Source organism: Lytechinus variegatus, chromosome 9 (assembly GCF_018143015.1).
Source record: "Lytechinus variegatus isolate NC3 chromosome 9, Lvar_3.0, whole genome shotgun sequence".
NCBI lineage: Eukaryota > Metazoa > Echinodermata > Echinoidea > Temnopleuroida > Toxopneustidae > Lytechinus > Lytechinus variegatus.
Window position 1 is genome coordinate 19,138,313 of NC_054748.1, and position 26,941 is coordinate 19,165,253.

General features: G+C 35.2%; 2 protein-coding genes across 2 annotated transcripts; both read right to left on the reverse strand.

The window, feature by feature from the left end:
- Window positions 1–12: 12 nt before the first annotated feature.
- LOC121421156 (tripartite motif-containing protein 2-like) lies at window positions 13–26,442 on the reverse strand. The gene is made up of 3 exons (XM_041615816.1): window positions 26,306–26,442; window positions 6,654–6,863; window positions 13–4,881 (listed from the first exon to the last, which is right to left on the reverse strand). Exon 3 carries the CDS (start codon window positions 4,861–4,863, stop codon window positions 2,950–2,952), a length of 1,914 nt encoding a protein of 637 aa, XP_041471750.1. The 5' UTR covers window positions 4,864–4,881; window positions 6,654–6,863; window positions 26,306–26,442; the 3' UTR covers window positions 13–2,949.
- Window positions 19,610–24,705, reverse strand: LOC121421157 (spidroin-1-like). The gene is made up of 2 exons (XM_041615817.1): window positions 24,612–24,705; window positions 19,610–23,862 (listed from the first exon to the last, which is right to left on the reverse strand). Exon 2 carries the CDS (start codon window positions 23,851–23,853, stop codon window positions 22,699–22,701), a length of 1,155 nt encoding a protein of 384 aa, XP_041471751.1. The 5' UTR covers window positions 23,854–23,862; window positions 24,612–24,705; the 3' UTR covers window positions 19,610–22,698.
- Window positions 26,443–26,941: the final 499 nt, after the last annotated feature.

Sequence of the window (26,941 nt, forward strand, 5' to 3'; positions counted from 1 at the left end):
CATACAGATTACTACTTTTCACAACTTTTATTGATTAATCAACTATATACAAACAAATTGTCTTCTCGTCATCAAAGTATTTTGTTTCATTAAATCGCTAAAAGAAAAAAAAACAATAACTGTAATAATATCAGCCTAATTACAGCAAATATGAATTATGATATTCTGTTATTATTATGTTATTACTCTTTTACAGATTTTGAAATTGCATTTCCTTTATTCACTTTCCAACGTTTACATTATAATGTTTGGTTTTGTACATTTTAAGAAAATTTATAAAAGTTATTATGTATATTATGATCAAATTGATGATCAAATCTTTTATCGTTCCTGAAAATGAAGAGCATAATTGATTTTACCTTTTAATAAACTCATTCTACTTGTAAACTCGACATATCGTATTGTAGAGCTGTATAGTGTGAACTTGGTTCTTAAATACATGTTATTATATTTATACATTTGCACATCATTGTTCTCGATCATATTTGTGCAAATATAAACAGTTGCATTCATAGTGATCATACTATCCTTCTCAATTGTATAATTAATTAATGACGTTTTCTCTTCATTTTGAATATAGTGCATGATTCTTAATGAAAGAGAATTTATGCTAAAATAAGTATAACTGTATATAGACAATACAATTAATTATGATATTACAGTTTCATTTTTTCCCCACGGTAATAGCAAATCATATCTGACGTGATCTTCTATCGAATTGAATCTTTTTAAAAGACAAAATCCGATGCAGAAATTTCAAATTATATTATTGAATAATTATCCAAACTTAGATAGAATGTAACAATTTGATTGAGTTATACACGTATTGTTCTTTCTTCAAGATTTTCACGACCAAGGGGAAAAGAAGAAAAGTAAATGAAACTAAAATGCTGAACATATCATTGTCTGAATATTATGTCGAAATCTATCACAAAATTAGATGTTTGCACTATTTTGCTAACTCCCGGCATTTTAGGAATTTTGCCCCCTCAAAAATTTTCATTTCGCTCCATTTGATTTCGTTTATTTTTTTCAAAGTTATAACATATGCAAAACAATATATAAATATAGATTTAATATAGTGATGGACCAATGAAAAGTTCTTCAGACTTCTATGGATAGCAAATATCGACATCCATTGACTCATTACAACTGTTCTTTTACTGTACATTTCGTGCCATTGCCTGAAATACATACAATAAGCTTTTCTCCGTAAAGCTATTCTATTTCACGTTCGAGTTATTCCATATAATTTCATTTTCAAGTTAACTTTCTTCGAATATATCGAAGTAGTGTACTTCACATCGGTTCTATATCAAATACAGGTTAAAAAAATACACAGTATAAGCATGTTCTATAACGGAGAACGTTGTTTTTACCAAAAGGATCATGACTTCGCTTCATATCAGCATGATCAATACATAAAATATGCATTACAAGTAAATAGTACAGCATACCGTCTTTAAAATGAATGGTAAATATTACACTTCCACCATGGTTATTACTAGTTAAATATGAAGTATATGTTTATGAATAGAAAATTATTTGATTTCTCATGATATATCTAATAACATTAAGTCTAAAGAAAAAAGAACTAAAAAATTTCCCCACACAGGATAAACATAATGAAGATGATGCTCGATGATAGCAAACTTCAAAATGAAAATTGAAATCCATTGACGTTGCTTTTTATGCATTTTCGTGCTATTTTCTTAAATGCCGGCAACAATTGTTTGTTTTGTTCACATTCAAGTAATCATATACAATCGCATTTTGAAATCGAAATACTTCGGAAAATATCAAAGAGCGTACATCAGACCAATTACATGAAGATATTTATATATTTACACACTGTAATCATGTCTAGATGGAATAATAGCATAGAATAACGACATATTACAATTTATGCATAAAATCATAAACAGTATAGCATACACTCATTAATATCAATGGTAAATATCACATCGCCACGATAGTCATTGCTAGACAAATATTATATACATGACATGTATGAAGAGAGAAACATTTGGTTTCCCATAAAATATGTGTTTCAAGTTGTAGTTGGGTTGTTAAATGGTTTTACTTAACTCGAACATCAAAGAGTAGTTAGAGATTTCTTACAGGTAGAAAGGGGTATTTTAGTACTTAGCAAGAGTGCGCCCTCTAAGTGAATAAATATTATAGGTTATCAAAAGTTGAACAAATCACATAAACAGGATACTGTTACAATATGTATATTTAACATCATGTCTTATATTTAAGCACGAGAAATTCTCTCACATAGGATACACATGATAAAGATGATGCTTGATATTAAGTGGAAAGCTGAAAATAGAAATTGAGATTCATTGACAATATGCTGTTTTATGCATTTTTCGTGCAACTTTCATAAATGAAATAAGTTTTTTTTTCAAGTATTTAACACTCCGAAAAATATCAAAGAGAGATGATCAGACCATCTCCACGAAGATAATATTTATATATTCACACGTTATAATAATGTCTTGATTCACAGCATAGACCTCTTTCAATTTATGAAAACATACAAGTATACGCGCATAGACTAATATCAATGATGAAGATCTCACCACCCATGTTGGCATTATTAGTCAAATATTATATACGGTCATGAATATGAATAGAGAATCATATGATTTGTCATAAAATATTTAATAACAATTTGTCTGATATGCAAGTATTAGAATTTCCCCCACCGGAGGATAAACATGAATAAGATGATGCTTGATAAATGCAAAGCTGGAAATAAAAAAGATGTAAGGAGCGAAATGTTTTTATGGGTGAGAAACGAGAAAGAAATGATCCAACAATTGTTTTATGTATTTCAACATTATAGCAGCTTACTTTAGCATAAAATGGCAACTCGGTGGGTATCACCCCCCCCCCCCATCTTCTGCGATAATAATTATGATATCATGTCATCAATTATTTTCAGCGGAATATATACAGTCTATCCCGAGTGCAGAAAGCGATCTCTCCTGATCGGTACTGCTGGAGGTAACACCAATCATGCCAAAATATCCCTGACTTCTCAATCTTGTAATCATTAACAAGGTTTCGGATGTGCCTTAGTTCATTTGTATACTCGTCAATGCTCACCAAACCTTCATAATGCTTCACCTTGGCTATCAGGATTGTATTCCATTGAGATACAGCAGCGTAAAGGCGGCTACCCGGTTTCTTTAATTCATGTTGTACAGCACCCTGTTTGTCTATCAATCTGATAGTATCCCATGATGAAATGATCAGAGAACCATGGTAACTAGTGATTTGATATGGTACATACCCGTTGCATGGTATCTCCCTGACTGCTTGCCCACCTGCTGTTGAAAATACCTGGATCTTCTTGGCTTTCCTGTAGCTCACATAGATCAGATCATCAGCATCAACAGTGAGATCAGGAATCCCACCTTCATCTCGACTTAGAGTCTTAAACATTACATTCAATTGTGTGTACTCTGGTGTATACAGTGTGATGTTGTTTGAAGTATCCATCACAACACATCGACCATCAGAAAGGAACCCTACCCCCGATATTTTAACATTCTTCAGAACTGTCTGCTGAAGCTGACCATCAGTGGAGAAGATATTCATGCCACCTGGGTTACATCCTACTGCCATCCTACCGTCTGGTGTGCCAACCATGGTATTAATGCTACCCTTAGCTGTCAAGGCCACGTTCTTTACATTATCAATATTATAAGTAGGCAAAGAAACGTCCTTTTCATCAAAGGTTTTATTAGTGGGTAAGGCGTCGTTTCTTTCAACTACATTAACAATCTTTCCAAGGCCTAGCTCATCCGCTCCAACATTTCTCTTGAACCTGACACTTTTCCCCTTTCTGCCCGATTTCTTCGGCTGCTCGTAGTCGGGATCCTTTTGATCAAAGACCTCTCGTAACTCTTCACACAGAGTGTCGTGTGCAGCCAAAGTATCCATATCTAATGGAATCTTTATTTTGTTAGTTACCATTTCAGCCATGGTCGTCAACTGATTGATGTACTTCTTAGCCGTTGTCTTCATGCTTTCCAGTTCTTTCTCTACTCCTTCAGTCGTTTCCTTGACTTCTCTTAGCAGGCTTTCTCTCTTCTCTGTCAAGTGCCGGACCGCATCATCATATGCTTTGTTGATGTCACTTGTACACTGTTTCTTAGCATTGTCAACACTCTTCCTCTGCTCATCAATGAAATCAATGTACTTCTGAAAGCATGACTGTTGCTTGTCAACCTTTGATTTCAGGTCTTCGATGTTCTTCACGTGTTTATCCTCATAAGCAGCTCCCTCGACGACCTGGTGTCCCTCGACGTCTTTATGTTCCATCATACCGCATCTGAAGCATGTGAATCTCCTGCAGGTGGAACAGAAGTAATCCTCGTCTTCTTTCGGGTGTTTCCTGCATTTCCGGTATCTACGTACAGACACCTTTCCTGATGAGATCTCACTCATGGCAATGACTTCATGATCGATAAAGTCTTCCCATTGAGAGTGCGTATTAAGACAAGATGTGCAGAGATACTTGCCACAGTCTTGGCAGTAGACAGCAGCATGGGACTTGTCATTTGATTTACAATTTGTGCAAATCTGAGGATGGCCCTCCATATCCTCTATTAGACTTTTCAAAGCAAGATTTACCTGTAGTTTGCCGACATCTTGGTTTGGGACCTGGGTCACAGCTCTGCAGACAGGGCATCGGATCTGGCAGTTACCGTGACACTCTAAGAGGTTGTCCAGGCAAGTCTTGCAGAAAGTGTGAGAACAAGACAGGATCTTGGGATCGGTGAATGTAGAAAGACACACTGGACACTCTGTACTCTGGGAGATGACAGTCTTTAATGCTTCAGCCATGGCTGGGTTTATAGAAGACTGAAAAATAATTATTACAAAACAAGATGAAGAATAATAAACACGTAAGGACCATAGAATCTGCCATTTGACTTACATCACTGAGTAATAAAAGGATCACGTTGGGTTTTGGAATAGGGAAAGGAAAGGGAGGAGCAAGGGGAAATTGGGAATGATAAAATGAGGGGGAGAGGAGAAAAGGGGAATGGAAAGAGGAGCTTGATACGATGGGAATAAATTGGGATGGTGAAAGGAAAGGAGTGAAAAGAAAAGAAGAGTATTAGGAATTATATTGCTTTAAAAAGTGTAATTATTTTTATAAGTTTATTTCCAATTAGTCTAATGCCATTTCGTCCAATTACCAAACTCCTTTACTATCATTTGGTCTAACATAAGCCAATCCACTATCCACGTGGTCTAATTGCAATTTCTTTCACTCACCAGTTTATATAATAACCAGTTGGGCTAAGAGCAATTAAATCCAAAATTGGTCAAAATAAATAAAAATGGAATGGATATTTATTAAGACCAACTAGTTATGAGACGAAATGGTAATAGACGAACTGGTGATGAGACAAAAACAAACTTTATTGGGTTTTCATAATTTTGTACAACAAATCACTTATAATTAATACGAGTAATTTAAAATATAACAGAATAAAAGAATAAGAAAAGAAAAACAGGCAGCATACACATTATTAGTTTACATTAGAAGAAGTACAGCTTATCAATACGGATAATACTCAGAAGATGATCTAGAGGGGGGGGTTGGGGGATGAAAAAAAATCCGGGGACCTTTTTTTAAAATCTTTTCTTTTTTGAAATTGTAATTTTATTTTATTCTATTCTATGTATTTATTTCATTTATTATTATTATTATTTCTTTTTGGGGGGAAGGGGGGGGGGCGGTGGGCGAACAAATGTCTTTGTATCTGTGTTGTTAACTGGCATTACATTGCAGGAAAATGCAACTTAATTTTACAATTTTTCACGTAATTTGGCAACGACCTCTATACCAAATATAATGGTGTTTTAGATGCAAGAAAATGCCATTTTCACACACATATTTTCAAAAATTTTCCCTACTGTGGGAGGGGGACACCCCCTCCCACACCCTCCCCCATCGCTCGCTCAGCTCGCATACCACCCAACCCCCCCCCCCCCTTTATAAAAAGCTGGATTCGCCCCTGATACTTGATAAAAATGTAGTAAAAAACAGTCACTTTGTCTCTTCTCTGTATCCCTCATCTCCTAGTAAAGTCAAGAATGGAATAACAGAGGAATAAAATCATTTGATTCACCTATTATTAAAGATTAACAAATTCCATTCTAAAAAGGCATATTAAGTTTTCTTCAGTTACAAAAATTGATGTTGATGGACCGAATGGCATTAGACTAAATCAAGGTAGACCATGTGGTTAGTGGAAGAATTGGCATTAGACGAATAGGCAATTTACCTTTTCATTTTTTACATTACTTCCGGGTTGGAATATAAGTCTGATACTCTGATCACCCCTAAAACAACGATATTTATATATATAATTTAATTTAATTGTTTCGATCCTGTCTGTTCAAAAGATAGTGATGTTACAATATCTCACTGGTAATAATTGCGTTATTATTAAAGAAAAATGACAATTCGATAATAGCAAAGATACAGTCATTATACAACTACAAGCCATATCAATCAGAGTTTGATTTCAAATTCGACACGTTTCTGATACATATGGATTTGAATTTGTAAAATAAACAGAATATCTTTGGAAAATACATGAATTATTCAATATACTTACATCAAACTGCTTATGTCCATTTTAAAAGATATGTTTCTCAGTTTGATCGAAGCAATAATATTATACGGGGTCTAATAGCAGCAGTATTACATATTTTGGCTACATCAATTCATAATGGTGGTGCGTAGTGAATCGTGTGCAAATTTACAGTTGTTTACGAATTCTAGTTCAATATCAAACTATTTTTAGTGATTGGGAATTCCCAGTAACCTTTGATACGTTTCAAATTAACCCAGGGAACTCCAGCCAGCGTAGCGGGCGGGAGTTCCATGGGTTAGTTTCAAATGTGCATTCATGTACTTCAATTCAGCGTAACGGTTGATTCACGTGTTTTCTTTTTACCTGATTGAAAATAATCGAAATGTTTGAAGTATATTATTGACTTGTTTAGAGAGAAAAATGGAAAGAACGAAAAAAAAGAAAGAGAAAGAAAAAAATAATGAAATAAATGGTAGGAAGGAAAAGGGGGCTTGGTGTAAATGACAGAGGTACACTCTAAAAAATAAAGTGCTAATTCAGCTCTTAAGGAGCGTGTATAGTGACTGCACTTCGTAGTGCTAATTTGTCTAGTTCAAATTTGAACGAGAAAAATCAGCACTCCGAAGTGCAGTCACTATACACGCTCTTAAAGAGCTGAATTAGCACTTTATTTTTTAGAGTGTATCCAGTCTTAGACCCCATGTCGAAAAATCCAAAAGCCCCTCCATGTACAGTAGATTAAATAAGAAAGGTTCTGAGAAGAAGAAAAAAAATATAATGTTGGACTAATAGAAATGGTATTTTAAATCATACATGTACTTAAGATCCTCTGCACCAAATTGATAACACTTGAGTTGGTATTTTCTTTTTTTTTCCTGGATTTGCTAGTCAGCCCCCCCCCGCCCCTGACGAGTCACAACAGCTGACCATTTTTTTTTTTTTTGCTCGTCAATTTTATTCCGGTGCGAAATGCCCTTTATTTCCTGTTGAGGACCTTTTATATTTATTTTTTTTTTGCTTGTCAATTTTGTTGGTTACGAAATCATTTTATTTGTGGTTGAAGACCTTTTTTTCTTGTCAATTTTGTTGGCGGACGATCCCCCCCCTCCCTGTGGAAAATCCTAGGACCTACGCTACTGCATTGTGGTAAGCATTATACAATGTAAATATGGTAGAGAAAGCGTGACTTACCAAGTCCTCTTCTTGACATTCATGCATGCTGTCAACCAATAAAATATTCCAATGTAATAAATCCAATATAGACATGTCATATATAATGTCACTAATTCTAAAAAAACACGTTTTAGTAATGAGTAAGTTGTGTTTTTATATCAGCTAAAACGTGTCCGGTAGCGTAATTTGCGCTCATGTGAACCAACAAAATGGGGTACCACTGCAAGTAGGCCTTTGGGGGTCGGGCCGGCCAATACGAGGCCGTGGGTATGTAACTTCCTTTTTACTTTTCTTTCTGCATTTAAGCATTTCTCTCTTTAACCTTTTCTGTAGATTGCCCTAAAATAGGGGGCTGGGGCTGGCTGTTACAACCGATAATGTCGCACCAACGCATAATGTCGCAGCAACGCATAATGTCGCAGTCAACGCATAATGTCGTAGTTTTTCTAACGCATAATGTCACATGTCGCAACGCATAATGTCGCAGCAAATCGTTAACGCATAATGTCACATGTCGCAACGCATAATGTCACAGCGGTATTTTCTTCAGGACTTGAGCTACAGATAAGATATAAAACATGCTTTTACTTAGATTTTGGGACACGAAAAAGAGAATGAAATTATTTTGAAATCAGGATTACTCTTTGTATGGATATTTGTCGCTATATTGCCATTTCGTCTACTGCCTTTTCCCCACTATCGCATGGTCTGATATCATTTCGTCTACCATTAGTTAGTCAACTATCAACATAGTCCAATAACCATTTCGTCTAATTACCATCTCGTCTAATAGCCAGTTGGTCTAATAGCCGTTGTGTTTATTATCATTTAGTCTAAATTGTATTTTTTTCAGTTGGTCCAATATCCATTTTGTCCAATATCATTACGCCTATTACCTTTTGGTCTAATAGCCAATTGGTCTAATAACCACTTGGTGTACTCTCATTTTCGTCCATGTTCCATTTGGTCTAACTTCAGTTGGTTCGCTATCACTTTGTCTAAATCCATTTCGGCTAATACTCATTTGGTATCTTTGCCACGGGTCCAATCACCAATAGGTCCAATCATTGGTTCTAGGACAATTACCCCACGGACAATCACCCTTCCGGACAACTAATCCCTGACAATTTTACCCACCCGAGGACAATTACCCCCTGGACAATTACCCCCTGAGGACAATTACCCCCCGAGGACAATTACCCCCTGAGGACAATTACCCCCCGAGGACAATTACCCCCTGAGGACAATTACCCCTAGACAATTACTCCCGGACAACTACCCCCTGTAAAACTACCCCGAGGACGACTACCCCCTGAGGACAATTCCCCCGGACAACTACCCCTAGGGCAATTTCCCCCGGACAATTACCCCCTGGACAATTACCCCGGACAACTACCCCCGGACAATTACCCCTTAGGGAAATTCCCCCCCCCGAGGACAATTACCCCCGGATAATTACCCCAGAGGACAATTACCAACGGGAACAATTACCCTGCCCCGGGGACAATAACCCCCTAGACAAAGGGATTGCACAGAGTTAGGGCCTAAATAGTAAAATTACAAGTCGTTCTTGTGTAAATTATCTTTGCATATTTTTTTTTTGCTCACTGTATTAAAACTAAAGCCACATCTTAATCTGGAATGTGCGCCAATTGTTTCATAATTCTTAGCTTCTTGTTAGATGAATTGTTTTAAAATAACAGGTTTATAGGTTCTTCTTGTCAAAGAAGTGTTGATGGTTTGCGTTACCGACTTTCAATATTTCTACCTGTGAAGGAGTATTTTTAATGTTTTATCTATTTTCCTGATTTTTTCCTGAAATTAAAGAGAAATTCCAGTAGTTGCAGTTAACACTGATTTCATGAGAAAGTCTGTAAAACAAGGCTTAATTGCAAGTATATCATCGAGGATCTAGATCTGGTACAGTTACATTAACTGGACTTTGTGAAATCTTGAAATCTACGCTGAAAAATGTTCACACCGAAAATCCCCAACACAGATAAGCGCACGTGGGACAATGTATAATTATTGCTCAGGGCGTCGGGCCCGACGCCCTACCCGAATCCCGTGCTTATTTGCTGATTTCTCAGCAATTACACAATTTCTTCCAGAATCCTTTGGCACATGCGTTTTATTTATACAAACAGACACTTTAGTGGTCATTTCATTGGATTCTGTACGACCTCATTTTGATATCGTTACCAAAACTAGCATTTACCTTTAAACCCCAAATTAATCAAGAAAAAAATCAGATCAGTTGGAATCAGAGAAATTAGGCATTTGTGATTATGTCTAATCGTGTCTTTTCATGAATGTTCAATTGTTCTATGAAAACTTAGTATGTGGGCCAGTTTACACATTTTCTGATGTACATATGCGTAGCTATATAGCGCAAGCCCCCACCCCCATTATTTCATACTGCAGAAGGCATTGCTAAACAAAAATAAAGAGAAAAAAGGCGGAAAAGGAAGAAAAAATAAAAAAAGAAAACGAGAGAGAGAGGGAGCGAGAAAAAGGGAGAAAGAGCGATATAAAAGAGAAAGTTATTAACATAAGATAAAGTAGAAAATATATTGAAAACCTGTGCCACCGACCTAGACCATTATAATGGTTCACGCCGGGGGGGGGGGGGGCACTCAGTATATAATAATGTGCAGCGGAGGGGACCCCCATTTTTACACTCAAATTTCCGTTCCAAGGCATAGCATCTTTGTCTTATTGAGAAAAAGAACAAATAAAGCCGCTCCAAGGCAAAACATTTTCTTCTTATCGAGAAAAAAGAAGAAAGAAATCCGCTCCAAAGCTTGTCATATTTTTCGTTAAGCCGTTCCGGTCGCATTGATCTGCTACAATGAGCTGCAATTTTGGTGAAATGCGGCCGCAGAGCGCTGTCCGACCATCACCTCTGCGCTAGCGCACCCGGCAGACGTGCCGCCGGGCGAGCTACATCATGCACGCATGTCCGTTCCACAGGGATGCATCAGCACTGACACGCTAGCGATCCGTTCCAAGGACCCCGTTTTTGTCTCGCCCGCGGCACACCCCTACCACTTTTTTGGTCGAGTGCCCCCTTCCCTCCTGGGGTCACGCTTGATTCGATGCCAGAGAGAAGGTGGGGGGGGGGGGATTTTCCGGGGTAATTGTTTGGCGGTAACTGTCTGGAGAATCATTGTCCTCGGGGGCATTTGCTGGGGGGGGGGGGGGTAATTGTCTGTGAAATAATTGTCCAGGGGATGATTGTCCGGAGGTAATTGTCCTCGTGGGTAATTGTCCGGGGAGGGGTAATTGTCCTCGGAGGCTAAATGTTAAGAGGTGGTTGTCCGGAAGGTGATTTTCTGGGGGGTAATTGTCCTAGAACCGGTGATAGGACCTAATGGTGATTGGACCCATGGCAACGATACTTAGCCGAAATGGGTTTAGACAAAGTGATAGCGAACCAACTGAAGTTAGACCAAATGGAACATGGACGAAAATGAGAGTACACCAAGTGGTTATTAGACCAATTGGCCATTAGACCAAAAGGTCTGATATTGGACAAAATGGATATTTGACCAACTGAAAAAAATACAATTAGACTAAATGATAATAAACACAACGGCTATTAGACCAACTGGCTATTAGACGAGATGGTAATTAGACGAAATGGTTATTGGACTATGTTGATAGTTGACTAACTAATGGTAGACGAAATGATATCAGACCATGCGATAGTGGGGAAAAGGCAGTAGACGAAATGGCAATATAGCGACAAATATCCATACAAAGAGTAATCCTGATTTCAAAATAATTTCATTCTCTTTTTCGTGTCTCAAAATACTAAGTAAAAGCATGTTTTATATCTTATCTGTAGCTCAAGTCCTGAAGAAAATACCGCTGTGACATTATGCGTTGCGACATGTGACATTATGCGTTAACGATTTGCTGCGACATTATGCGTTGCGACATGTGACATTATGCGTTAGAAAAACTACGACATTATGCGTTGACTGCGACATTATGCGTCGGACGCTCTTGGCATAATGTCGCAGATTGCGACATTATGCGTTGCTGCGACATTATGCGTTGGTGCGACATTATCGGTTGTAACAGGGCCGACTGGGCCCCTTCCCCTTGGATCCGCCCCTGATCAACTGATGACTACATATTTCAAAGTTCTTAAAGGGGTAATACTCCAGGATTATAACAAAATAATAAGGGAAAATTAAACAAAGATCATACTGGAAATCTCATCAAAAACGTACAAGGACAAACAACGTTAATATGATGTTTTGGATTCCGCAGTATTTGTTCTTTTTTATTTTATTATATGAATAATAACAGATATATATTGCTGCAACTTATTTCATTAAAAATGAGACATATTATTCACAAAAGTATGAAATAATGAAAAATTATGATGATTTTATGAAATAACAAAAGGGAATAGAAAGTGGGGATGTGACATCATCAGCCAACCTAATAAATATTCACGACGACTGTTTTCACAAAATATTGCTAAACTTTAAACTTCAATAACTTTATCATTTGTAATCCGATTTTGATTAAATTTTCGGCATTTTGCTTAGTGAATTCTACTGTATGTATCAAGTTATAAACATTTCCAGCCCGGACCATCTCTTTAATAATGTACATTTTTTAATCATAAGTGCCTACCACTAAAAAATAATATGAATGGCTAATGATACATAATCATTGAAGCTACTACAGTAATGATTGGATGCCTATTCTTACAAGAAAAGATTTTTTTTACATTTTGTACGAAAGTTTTCATACTGACTGAACTGCATGTATTAAATGTGATCATGCCCCAAACTGTAATTGATTATATCAAATTGTTTTCAGTCTGATTTCCAAATATTATCAAGATATACATTCCCAATATCAAAATAAAGTTATCTGGACTTTTGAGGGAAAACTGTAACTAAATACGACAAAAACAAAACAAAGAGAAAACATCCGCATTAATAATAATAATTACAAAAACAAATAATGATAATAATAATAATAATAATAATGATAATAATAATAATAATGATGATGATGATGATGAATGATAATAATACTCGAAGATGCTTTCCCCCCCACATGGTCCAAAAAAAAGCTCACAATTTCAGTTTAACTAATTCATGCAAAAAAAATCAGAATTACATATTAAATGAAGGCAGTTGCCTAAAACAAAAAGTTTTAAGGAACTTGATAAATGACTCAATTATTCGTATAAATCATAAAACCCATTCCAAAGCTTTGGCGCGGGGTGTAAATTACAGGATATAAACTTTTTTAGCTTTTTCTTATCCCTATCCCCTTATCCCATCCTTAAATTTGTAAGATGAATGTTCAAGAGTTCTTCGAAAGGCAAACAAAAATAACATGATAAAGGGCACTAGATATGTTTGCTTTGAATATTTAAATTTTCACAGAAAATCGCTAATTGAAAAACGGATCAAACGGCTGCTAAACATATTTAGAGGTCAAGTCCACTGATTTGAATGAATAGAGAAAAATCAAACTAGCATTACGCTGAAAATTTAATCAAAATCGGATGTAAAATAAGAAAGTATATGACATTTTAAAGTTTCGCTTATTTTTCACAAAACAGTGATATGCACAACTAGGTGGGTCAGTCGATGATGTCCATCACTCACTATTTCTTTTGTTTTTTATTGTTTGAATTATTCAATATTTCATTTTTTATGGATTCGAAAATAATAACCAACTTGACTGAATCATATAGTATTAAATAATGCTAATTTCACATGATCATGGAGGAATTAATCATTGTTTCACTTGACAATGAGGAGAAAATTAGAATATTTCAGATTTGACATAATAAAATAGAAAGGAAATAGTAAGTGGTAAACTGTTTTGTGAAATTAAGCGAAACTTTAAAATGTCATAACTTTCTTATTTTACATCCGATTTTGATGAAATTTTCAGTGTTAATCTTGTTGGATTTTTCTCTTTTTATTCAAATCAACTTTTTGTTGGGGTAGACTTGTCCTTTAAGATTAAAACGTTCAATGATGATAATAACAATATGCAACATCTATTACGATATATCTAAGAGCTGCATTCTATTATTCAGATTCAGATTCAGATTCAGATTTTATTTCCAACAGAAATAGCAAATATACAAATCATTTTCATACATTTTAACAAATATTTACAATACATTAATGATAATAACATATAAAACAAAATACAAAATATTTTACAGAAAAAATTATAATACTTTGGAAAGAAAAGTATCTGTGGAAATGGGGGATTCACTCAAAAGCATCGCTTGTATAATGTGAACCCCCCTAAAGGAAGAGAATAGAGGAGAGAGAGAGAGAGACGCAATGGTTGCTATTTGCCTACGAAGATTTACAGAATAGATGAAAAAGAACAGGATAACTCACAGAACAAGACAAAACGAAGAAATAATAAAAAGAAAAAAGAAAAAACAAAACAGGACGACAAAAGTAGAATAAACGTAAAATAGAATCAGGACAAATTACGACCGAAAAGAGAGGATAAAACAAAATGATAAAGACAAAAACATAACTTGAAGTCTGAGAGGAGATGATAACAAGCGGGAATTAGTAATGAAGACCTCGGTAGGATTGAAGTAAGAAGTTTTTCAGTTTTCTTTTAAAAGAATGTATGGAAGGGCTGTTTTTTATGTTAATGTCGAGGGAGTTCCAAAATCTAGGACCATCGAACATAAATGTACTCTTTGCCAATAAAGTTCTAAAACGGGGTAAATGAAATTCGTTAGATTGCCTAGTAGGGTAATTATGAAAAGACCGATTAAGAGGAAACATAGAATCAAATACACGTGGAAGTGTGTTTTTGTCAAATTTAAACATAAATTGTCCTAAATGAAATAAGTATAGGTCGCTTATCTTCAGCAATTTGCTATCAAAAAATAGTGGGTCAGTGTGTGAACGAAAAGCTGAATTATGAATAACACGAAGGGACTTCTTTTGCAGTAATAACAGTCTATCTAAAATGGTTTGGTGGGTGCTGCCCCAGGCAAGTATCCCATAATTCAAGTAAGGCAAGATCAGGGAAGAATATAGCATTAAAAGTGATGACGACGAAAAATGATATTTTAGTTTATTGATAATGCCAATATTTCGCGAAATAATCTTACATATACAATCTATGTGGTATTTCCAGGAAAGCTTATTATCAACGGTAACACCGAGAAATTTAATGAATGTGACACTTTCTAAATTAGTGTCATCTAAAACAATGTCCATGGGAAGTGTATCAATGGAATTGCTTAATAGCATATATTTAGTTTTAAGTAGATTAAGAGACAATTTGTTGGATCTTATCCATTGTGTGACTTTTAAAAGTTCATTATTAACAGTATTTACTAAGGTATATGGATTTTTATGGGAATAAAATATATTAGAATCGTCTGCAAAAAGAATGAACGAAAGGTTATCAGATGATTTACAAAAGTCATTAATATAAATGATAAATAATAAAGGGCCTAACAGACTGCCTTGCGGGACTCCACAATTAATGTATTGCATGTTGGATGCATGACCATTCAAAGATACAAATTGACGTCTGTCGGACAAGTAGCTTCTGAACCACTCCAAGGCCTTCCCACGCACACCATAATGAGAAAGTTTATGTAATAAGATATCATGGTTAATGGTGTCGAAGGCCTTGGAGAAGTCCAGAAAAATGCCGACTAAATGTGAGCAATTATCAAAAGCGTGGGCCACTTTATCAACGAAATTCAATAGTGCATGTTCTGTGTTGTGTTTTTCTCTAAATCCAAACTGAAAGTTAGAAAAAATATTGTGAGATTTAAAAAAATCAATTGTTTTGCTATAAACCACTTTTTCTAAAATTTTTGACAAGGATGATAATAAAGAAATTGGGCGATAATTACTGACACTTAACTTGTCACCCTTTTTGTACAATGGAATGACCTTGGCAATTTTCATGCGATCAGGGACTTGACCGGAGGTTAGAGAAAGGTTAAAAATATATGTCAAAGGATCGATAATTTCAGATATTATACCTTTTAAAATAAAGTTATTGACATCATCATAACCAGGACTTTTTTTATTATTCAAATTAGATACAACGTCAGTAATATCTTTTTTGACTACGGGAGTGAAAAATATTGAACTAGAATTAGGTGTACCTAGGTAATCATGAAAGTGTTTTGTTGAAGGGGGGATGTCTCGAGCTAGGTTAGTTCCTATAGATGAAAAATAGTCATTAAAAATATTAGCTATATTTTCAGGATCACCAATAATATCACCGTTAGACCTAATTTCAGTAATATCGGACTTGTTACTGGATAAATTCATGGCTTGTTTAAGAACTTTCCATGTGTTTTGAATGTCGTGTTTATACAGAATTATTTGATCAGTAAAATATCTTTTCTTTGCCAAACGTATTGTTTTAGTTAAAGTATTCTTATATGTGGTGTATTTAGTTTTTGCCTGAAGAGTACCTTTAAGTTTGGAATTATAATATAAACTGTTTTTTCTGTTGATTGAACGCAAAAGTGCTTTGGATATCCAAGGAAGTCTCGGTGATTTTTTGTAGTTAGTTTGTTTATCTTTTACTTTTGGAATATGCTTGTCTAATTCACTGTTAAAAATATTAAGAAAGTTATTGAAGCATGTGTTTACATCGTTATTGTTATAAATAGGCGACCAGTCAACAGATTCTAACGAAACACCCAATCTTGCAAGATTCTCGGGAGTAGGTCTCCGCCTTGATGGCTTGGAAGGATTAATACACGAATTTTTAAGGGGAAAATGTGACATAATGGGAAAATGATCTGTCAGATCGGATAGTATTATTTCAGAATCAGGAGACGGCATGATGTTACAAAATATGTTATCAATAAGGGTTGCAGAGCGATCTGCAATGCGAGTGGGTTTTGATATTAATGGCAAATATGAAGAAGTCAAAAATGTTTCAAGAAATTCATGGGCAGTATTGTTGCTGTCATGCTTCAATATATCGATATTAAAATCTCCTAATATAAAAACATCTTTGTTCACCAACAATGGATTTCTAACTAAGTTAGAAAGATAAAGTAAAAAATCATTGTGGTTGGAATTTGGTGGTCTATATATAACACCTACAATTATATTTTTGGAATTTAGGACATTGATTTCGATAAAAAGTGACTCTACATATTCATTCATAGTAGTGATTTCGTCATGAATTTTGTATTCATAATTGTGGGAAACATATAACGCAACACCACCGCCATGTCTATCTTTCCTGTTATTAAAAACGAAATCATATTGATCTAATGCAAATGGAATATTGGATTCATCAGTTAACCAAGTTTCTGTAAGTCCAATAATGGAAAACGAATGTCTAGATGAATTATTGTCTAAAAGCAGTTGGAACTCTTCGAAATGTTTATTTATGCTTCTTATGTTTAAATGTAATAAGAAAAAATATCTTTGGAGAATTGTTTACTAGTGTTTTTGAATTGAAGTTCAGTGATGTATTCTGATGAAGGATTGCGAATTAAGTCATGATCAGTGTGAAAATCTAGAAGTTCTGATGATGCATTGATGTTGTTTGCTACAAAGTGGTTGTACGCCAAATTAGCCTGAGGGTTGCCATTTGAATTATGTGTATTCAAATTAATGGAGAGGTCATCATTACTCAAGGAATAAAACGGCATATCAGTTAAAGTATTCACGGAAGTACAGTTAGTGTCTCAACATTCACTACTACTTTCGGCATTGAGTTGGTAAAAGAAGAGTAATTAAAATAAAAGGTCCTGTGTGGGAACAAATAAGTAACAGAGATACATAGAAACACGAACACATAAAAACAAATAACGAATTCATAAAAGTTCGAGAGAGGGCAGCATTTAGCAGAAATCTTCGTAGGCAGAGCGGACAAACGCGTCAGAGAGCAAAGATGGTAAACATACATCATTGATAATTACTGGAGAGATGCCCAAAGAAAAAAATCAATATAAGAAATGCAAATGATGAAAAATAACGATAACCCCATACAGGTTGGCAAATAACAAGATTAAGCATATCAATATAAGCAAAATCCATATTGTGGACATGAAAAGAGGCGACAATAATTTTTGCCACGTACAATTGAAAATAGATAAAATTGTTGCTGTTGCTAATTTTGGTAAAGACATGCAAACAGGCAATTTTCTATGAAAAAAAAATATACACCAGAGCAATAAATACATAACAAAGGAGAGTACGCTATACCAGGCCAATCAATACCAATCAGCCAGTCTAAATTTTAAAATTCATGAAAACACAAGAGAAAATTGGCAATGAGCATTTTAAAAGCTTCCATGAAAGCAATGAAAAATACAAGAGCGTCGCTTAGCCAAAGACAAGCTATACTTAAACCGGTCAGGGTCGAACATTCACATTTGAATAAAGCAATCTCAATTGAGTCAAAGTATGTTTAGAGAATGCATTATTATGACATAATCGGGAAAAAGGCGTGTAACAAATGTACGATTAGAAACATTATCTATTTTTTTCCACAATGGTGACCCTTTACCAAAGATTAAACACCCGGGGGTTGCCACATCCATTCACGAGTGGATACAATGTGCGGCAATGGGGTCTCGAAAAGTACCCTAAACACGTAATTTCTATATTCTGAAAATGCACCCCTTAACAAGTATTGGCGTGTGAAACCCTACCCTTAACAAGTATTGGGAACAAAACGATACTCTTGGCAAATATTCCCTGAAATGAACCCCTAAACAAGTACAGCTTCTACACCTCGCGCAAATCGGACTCTAAACACGAAGTGTTGGGGCAAAAAGGACATCCTTTATAATACACTTTAATTTTGTTTCATCATCCCCGCAAAGGCAACCCTAAACACGTAATTTTCCTAGTGAAATAGATACCCTTTTTTCATTATTTTGGTGTTTTGACACCCTTATCACGTTACGTACGTAACGTGCCCTATCGTGAAAAAGACATCCTTTTTACGTGTTTTTTTGGTCGCGCATGGTATCCACTCGTCAATGTAAGTGACCCTTTGCCAAAGATAAAACATGCTTTAACCACGCTGCTTCTCCAATATTCCCATCTGTAAAACTTATATATTATAATAGTTAAAGGGGAAGTTCACCCTGAAGAAAAGTTTGGTGTCAAAATACCAGAAAAAAATGATTGAAGATATTGATGTCGGGTTGGAGGAAAATCCTTCAAAGATTAAGAAAGATATTAGAATTTGAAGTTTTTGAATTGTGACGTCATATACAAGCAGCTGCTTTTGCATAATATTGTTTCAATGGGTCATGGTGACTTATTTTATCCTTTCCCTTTCTTTTTAAGGAGAGGGAGTGAAATAACTTGTCTGTTGATTTACAGAAGGTATAATAAGACGCATTTTCTTTCATTATTTCAAAATACATTTTACTGAATTTTCATTACATGATATATTGGGAAGCTGCTCGGAATAAAAACAATTAAAATTCTAATAAAGTTTTTAATCTTTGATGGATATTCCTCAAACATTCATCGATATCTTATGTTTTTTCTGCTATTTTTACAATAAACTTCTTGTCAGGGTGAACTTTGTCTTTCATCACAGTGAATAATATTCCTTAGCACATAACACATGCACTGGAAAAATTCAAATCAAAGTAAAATAATATCAAATCAGAAATCATCAAATAGACACATCGAGATCTTGATTAAACTAATTTTATTAGATTGCAGCATCCCGCAAATTATATGAAATCAATAATTTCACTATTTGTGACAAAAAAATTATAAACCTGAAATCAAGAAAATTAAAAGGCTTTTGCTAGTCTGCATGCACAGACCTTTAGTTTTTGCAATTCACACACTCAGTGCATATTAAAGTCAGAGTCTGAAGTAGTAAGACTAGATTCACTATGTACTGTAGCTGCCTCTACTTAATTAACAGAGTTTGGTGTTAGTCTACACTCTAGACATGGTTTAATTGTTTAAAGTTGAAAATTTGAGTCTGTGCTCACAGACTAGCCTTCTGCAGCCTCCATCTGGAATGAATAAGTTGGTACATGTTTACTGTTTCCTATGAATAATAACAAAAGATCTAGTCAAATAAGTATCAAAACCATGTGATGTATACCTCTAAGTTCAATTTCTTGAAAGGTGACCAGGGCTCTGTAACACAAAGGTTTGCGATGAATTGCAAATATGAAAGAACCGCTGTTATTGGTTCCCGGTCAGTATTATAAACAAAGTGCACACGCCACGATGATCTTGATTGGTCATTGGTATTTAGCGATTGATTGCAAACCTTTGTGTTACGGAGCCCAGATTTGTCTGTGAAACATGTGACTTCGACAGAGTCACCAATATTCTATCAGATCTCTTGTATTGGTTCATTTTGGAATGTCATCCATTAAATTCCCTTTTTTCTACATAGAAATAATAAATACTTTCCATTTTGAGGGTTAATAATGCTAAACCTCAACAAATACGCTTCAATATACACATATATTTTTAAGAATGATATAAAGGTTTTGTATACATCAACCAGTCATATTTTATTTTTTTGGTCAGAAAGAACTTTATATTATATTTCGGGGGTTTTGGGGAAAAAAATCATTTGTTTTTAATATTTGTATGTGTGTTCGTTACACTTTTGGGGGTTTCTTTTTTTTCTAAATCAAATCGATTTATTGCTTGGATTTTAAAAGATTTGTTTTTTTTTTTTTCAGATTCTTTTGGGTTAAGGGTATTCAATATGTGTATCTAAAAATAATAATTAAAACAGTAGTACTATCGATTATGTAAATATTACCAACTTAATTACATTAATTATAACAAATGTTGTGTGGACAGGGCTGTTGTGGTAAGCAGTTCTGAAACTGACAATGCTACCCTGTATAAATAAAACTACAAATAAACTAATAAATAAATAAAATATGTTCTTCATCCTTGTCTTTGATGCTCCTCTTTTGTAATTTTTTTGTTCACAACTCGAAAAAATTATATAAAAATATTTAGTCGGCAGAAAGGTCAATAAATAATGAATACATGTATATATTTTACTTTTACTTTACAAGAGAATCTTAATCATAGTCTAAATGTAAGATGGTATTTATAGTTAATATTTATCATTGCTCAGTACAGTTTAACAAAAAAGCTTTTGTTTTGTGGAATTACATACCGTAGTTAATATTTATCAATGCTCAGTACAGTTTAACAAAAAAAAGCTTTTGTTTTGTGTAATTACATACCGTAGTTAATATTTATCAATGCTCAGTACAGTTTAACAAAAAAAAGCTTTTGTTTTGTGGAATTACATACCGTAGTTAATATTCATCAATGCTCAGTACATTTTAACAAAAAAAAGCTTTTGTTTTGTGTAATTACATACAGTAGTTAATATTTATTAATGCTCAGTACAGTTTAACAAAAAAAGCTTTTGTTTTGTGGAATTACATACCGGTACATAAAATAGAAACTAATAATCAGTGATTTTTTTTATTACACAATATATAAATAAATAGATACAAACATGTATATATATTGCAACATAAATACCGTACTATAGAAGAATTCCAAGATCACTCTGAGATCATATATGATTTCAATAACTTTCCCACTATAAATGCACTTTTAAAAGTTTTCAATAAAAAGTTTGGGTTGGTCCCAAAAATAGTCTCTAAGACAGGTTTAACAATACAAAATGCACTTAAAAAAGGGGGAAAAAGTAGCCCAAGATAAAATCTAAATGCATTCGATTGTAAAGTGTCATTGAACAGCACAGCAACACTTTGGCAGTAGGCATCCAATTGCACTGTATAATAATAATAAACTTCACTGCCTTTTCATCAGATACAAAGCGCATTATTAAAAGAAAGAATAACAGAAATAAGGAGTATTAATAACTACAAAATTATGAACATTACCGGTATATGGAAACCGTACAGAAAAATTAGAATAGGTAAGTTTTTATACATTTAGACAATGAGGAAAGTGTTGGGGAAGTCGTTAGCAAAGGAGTTCCAAGTTTTAAGGGCAACGGTAGAAAAGGCCCTATCACCTATTTGTTTAGCAGTACGAGGTACAAGAGTATTACTAGTGGCCGAACATGTGTTGTATTTGGATGTGTTTCCAAAGAGGTCAGCTAAATAAGTTTGGGCTTGATTGTTAACACATTAACACTGTATGATATAAAGGCTTAGTCCTGCTGCACTTACAGTTGCAGAGAGGATGTAAAACGGAAAAGAATCTTGCCATATGTTGGAAAATGTTATGTATCCATTGTGTACCACTCGCAGGCTTTCGGTCTTACGGGCGGGTTATATTTGAACTAACACAGTGCATGTTGTGATAGTATCAAGTATTGATATTGATACTATTTGCATGCATGTTTCATACGCTCTATATCCATCGGGCATCCGTCCACTTTGATTTCATTGTTCCCCCATTTTGTCTAATGTCTGGAGCAGATAAGAACGGATGGAGCCATCCCAAATTTTTGCTTGTCCGACATATCCGTTACGAATACGTTTTGTGTCTGTCGGCCAGTGGGACCAGCTCTTTATGAAAGTGACTTGGTGCAGTGGAATTACCTCTCATCCAACAATGAAAAGGTCATAGGTTCATTATTCACTTTCTTTAATACCTAGATAATGTAAATGGTTACCCAGGAGGAGAGTGCTGCTGATAGAATTCCAGGGCAGCACTGACCAGCCAGGACGGGGTGTTCCGTACTTAGATGGCCAAAACACCAACGACTCCTTGTAGACCACCTTCCTACTAAGATCCCATCAGTAGAATCTAATGATTATTTCCTAAGCTGTAAATGAGAATGAAATTATAGCTTATTTAAATTGCATGGACTAGTAATATACCATAATGATAATATATAAACTGATAATAATGTATAAGTTATGCTTGACCTATCCTAGAAAATCCAGTAGGTTGTCCCCACCAACAGTCTTCTGGTTCTGTTGACTCGTTGCACCGATGCTGGCAAATGGATCAAATCCTGCAGCCATTCCCGTTCCTTGTTGCTGCATGGTTGACCCCGGCAATGACCTTTGACCTGTGCCCGCAGAACCTCGGCCGTAATTTCCCATCATGCCTTGCTGTCCGAAGGCACCCTGTCCTTGATGATTCATATTTCCGAATGACCCCTGACCCATGCCTCCCTGCGACCCCTGACCCATGCCTCCCTGCGACCTCTGACCCATGCCTCCCTGCGACCCCTGACCCATGCCTCCCTGCGACCCCTGACCCATGCCTCCCTGCGACCTCTGACCCATGCCTCCCTGCGACCCCTGACCCATGCCTCCCTGCGACCTCTTACCCATGCCTCCCTGCGACCCCTGACCAAATGCCGCCTGGGCCATGCCAACTTGAGGTCTCTGGAAAGAGTTCTGCCCCATTGGAGGGTTAGCGGGGTGTGGGGAATTCGCCGAAGACATTTGATTGAGCGTCCTGTTGGACTTCTGCGACTGGGAGGGAGCTAGGAGAGAATCAAACGCTGACATGTCAATGTTCTTTTTCGTTTGAGACGGTTGGCCCATTTGAGGAACCCTCTGTGGCACGTTACCGACCGGCTGCGAGAGCAAGGAAGAATTTGAAAGGCCCATTCCCCCTGTCCCAACGACACTCCCTGCAGACATAGTACCCGATGGTGAGTAAGGTGAACTGTTCATGCTGCTAATCCCACTTGACAGAAGACCAGTATTGCCACTTCCACCTGTCCTGGTGCCCATACCCACACTCTCCACTCCCGCAGCCTGGCCTTGACCCTTACTCCTGGAATCCATCAGTGACCCCGTCAGATCCTTGGCAGTAGACCTTGACGGTTGCTTCACGGCATCTTCAGGCTGGATCGCCTTCTGATTCTTCAATCTCTGTTGGAACTCCTGCTCCTTCTGAAGCCGTTGTTTCTCCTCCAGGCTCAGGGAGACCTGGGACGGACGTACAGGAGCAGGTTCCGGTCTCTTGTTGGAGGAGCTGTTTGCTTGGCTGATAGAGCTGGATGGGGACTGTTTCTCGATCACGGGGCTGCTCTTTCCATTACTGTGACTGTCCAAACCAAACATCTGGTCAATCTAGGAAATTAAGGTTTGACATTTTATTAAATTACGAATACATGTAAATGTGATTAGCTTTTAAAGGTCAAGTCCACCCCAGTAAAATGTTGACATGAATAAATAGAGAAAAATCAAACTAGCAAAACGCTCAAAATTTGATCAAAATCGAATATAAATTAAGAATGTTATGACATTTTTAATGTTTCAGTTAATTTTACTAGAGAATTATATGTACATCCTGGTTGGTATGCTAATGAGGAAACTGGTGACATCATCCACTCACTATTTCTTTTGGATTTCACTATATGAAATATGAAATACTCAAATTTTCCCCTCGTTGTCCTGTCCTTATTCCTCCCTGAACACGTGGAATTACCATTGTTTAAATATTTTCTGGTGGTGTCAAGTTGATCCTTATTGTAAAATCTGTAAAAATTGAAATATTCTATAATTCAAACAATAAAAAACAAAAGAAATAGTGAGTGAAGACATCGACTGTCTCATTTGCATGTTGTCATCCAGTTGTCAAGTAAGATTAAATATTTCACAACGAAATACATCAGATTTCTTTCCTAAAGCAATAACCTTTCAAACAGACTTTAAATCATGTTTATCAATTTTCCTGTTAAAAACAGAAGCCAACCAAGCAATATGATATCTTATATCTTTTCAGTTTTAACTGGCATGCAAGAGAAAAAAAAATCCAGTCACTTAGAAGCGTTTATCATAACACTGTAATACAGTTAATGATATTTTTTTCTACTCACTCCTGTCCCTCCAGAAGTATTGCTCTCCCCTCTCGATGACAATGGAACATCTCCATCTCCTTGACTGGTTTGTAGCTTCTGGGCAAATTCCACTGACGTCCTAGGGGTGTATAATAAGAGAACTGAATCATTTCCACAAGTCTTTACATTAAATCCAAAATCTTCCTTAAATTCTTCATGGAAAATATCCATCAATTAAAACACCTAGAAATAAAAGTATAAGTGGTGTTGATCCTTATTTCATTTACCTTTTTTTCAATAGAGAAGGCTTGCAAATTACTGAATCACTAGAAAGATTAAAGTCTCACTAAAATCATACTTCAATTCTGTCAGAGAAAATAAGTTCAATAATATTTTTACTGGGCTTAAAAGCTTTAACTATAGTTTGACATATTGAACTTACATTCTCAAAATCTGTTTTACATCATGGTCCTGACAACACACACAGAATATATACAATGCATAAAAATAATTTCTAAAAAGTAGATAGATAGATAGATGGATAGATAGATAAATGGTTTTATTAAAAAAACAATTCATGGTAGCCGAAAGGCTAAATTTACATTGTTTTACATTGTAAAGATCTTGTTACATGTAAGATTAGGTATATACAAAGACAATTTTGAACAACATGAAAATTTCAAAGTAAACTATCAATATACAAAAATCATAAAAATACAAACATAAGCCTCCAAACCAATTAAGTTAGAATAATAAAAGATTGTGAGCCATGCATGTAGTAAACTACATGCATGGCTCACAATATAAAAAGATTTATAAGTGGTATGACCTAGACGAAGAACAGGATAAAAGAAAGAAGAGAGACAAGAGAGGAAGGGAAGAGAAAGAGGGGGGAGGTGGGAGAAGGAAATAAAAGAAGGTCAGTCTATTAGAAAACAATACATATCATTTCATTGAACGACAGCTTTAAAATATTGGCATACATACGTTTAAAAACTTCAAGAGAATTTGCATTTTGAATATCAGATGGGAGGCTATTCCAAACCAAGCCACCAGCATATTTAAAACAACTCTTATTCGAGAGTAGGATTTGGTAAAACGACGTTCAACGTATTGGCAAGTCGAGTATTAACAGAATGTCTTTCAAAAACCATTTCCACTTCATTGCACATTCGGACTGGGGCCTTTTCATGAATACAGTTATACATTATACAAGCTAAAAAGTAATCACGTCTGATATCAAGAGTTTGCCATTTAAGAGAATTAATTATATCAAGGCCATTTACATAATAATCAAAATTGCCTGTTACTATGCGTGCAGCCCTTTTCTGTAATCGTAAAAGTGTATTTCTATTATATAAAGAACAGTTTCCCCATACGGAACAAGAATAATCAAAGGTTGGTTGTATGGTGCATTTATATATTTTATTCAAATCATCCTTGTTTAAAAATTTACTAATTTTCATTAGTGTGAATATTTTGTAACTTAAAGACTTAATTAAATATTTTATATGAGCATCCCAGCATAGTTAACAATCTAACATGATGCCTAGGTATCTTATGCTTTGATCGAAGCAATAGTATTATACAGGGTCTAATAGCAGCAGTATTATATATTTTGGTTACATCAATTCATAATGGTGGTGCGTCGTGAATCGTGTGCAAATTTACAGTTGTTTACGAATTCTAGTTCAATATCAAACTATTTTTAGTGATTGGGAATTCCCAGTAACCTTTGACATGTTTCAGTTGTGCATTCATGTACTTCAATTCAGCGTAACGGTTGATTCACGGGTTTTCTTTTTACCTGATTGAAAATAATCGAAATGTTTGAAGTATATTATTGACTTGTTTAGAGACAAAAAAAAAAGAACGAAAAAAATAGAGACAGAAGAAAAGAAAGAAAGAAATGGTAGGGCGGAAAAGGAACATAAGAAGAAAGGAAGGAAGGAAGAAAGGATTCAATAAAAATACAAAAAGAAAGAAAGAGAAAGAAGGAAAGAATGAATGAAAGAGAGGAGAGAAGGAAGAAAAAAAGAAAGGGGAAGGAATGAATGAAATAAATAGATCGAGAAAGAAAAAAAATGAAGAAATAAAGAAAGAATGAAATGAATAACGAAAGGAAGAAAGAAAGGAAAAAGAAAGAAAAGGAAAAGGAAAAAATGAATGAAAAAGAAAAGAAAGAAAAAGAAAGAAAGAAAGAAAGAAAGAAAGAAGGAAGGAAGGAAGGAAGGAAAGAAAGATAGATAGAAAGAAAGAAAGAAAGAAAGAAAGAAAAGAAAGAAAAAAAGAAAAAAAAGGAAAGACAGGAACAAAGAAAGAAAAAAGAAAAAAAGGAATAATAAAGAGAAGATGGAAATAAGAAAATA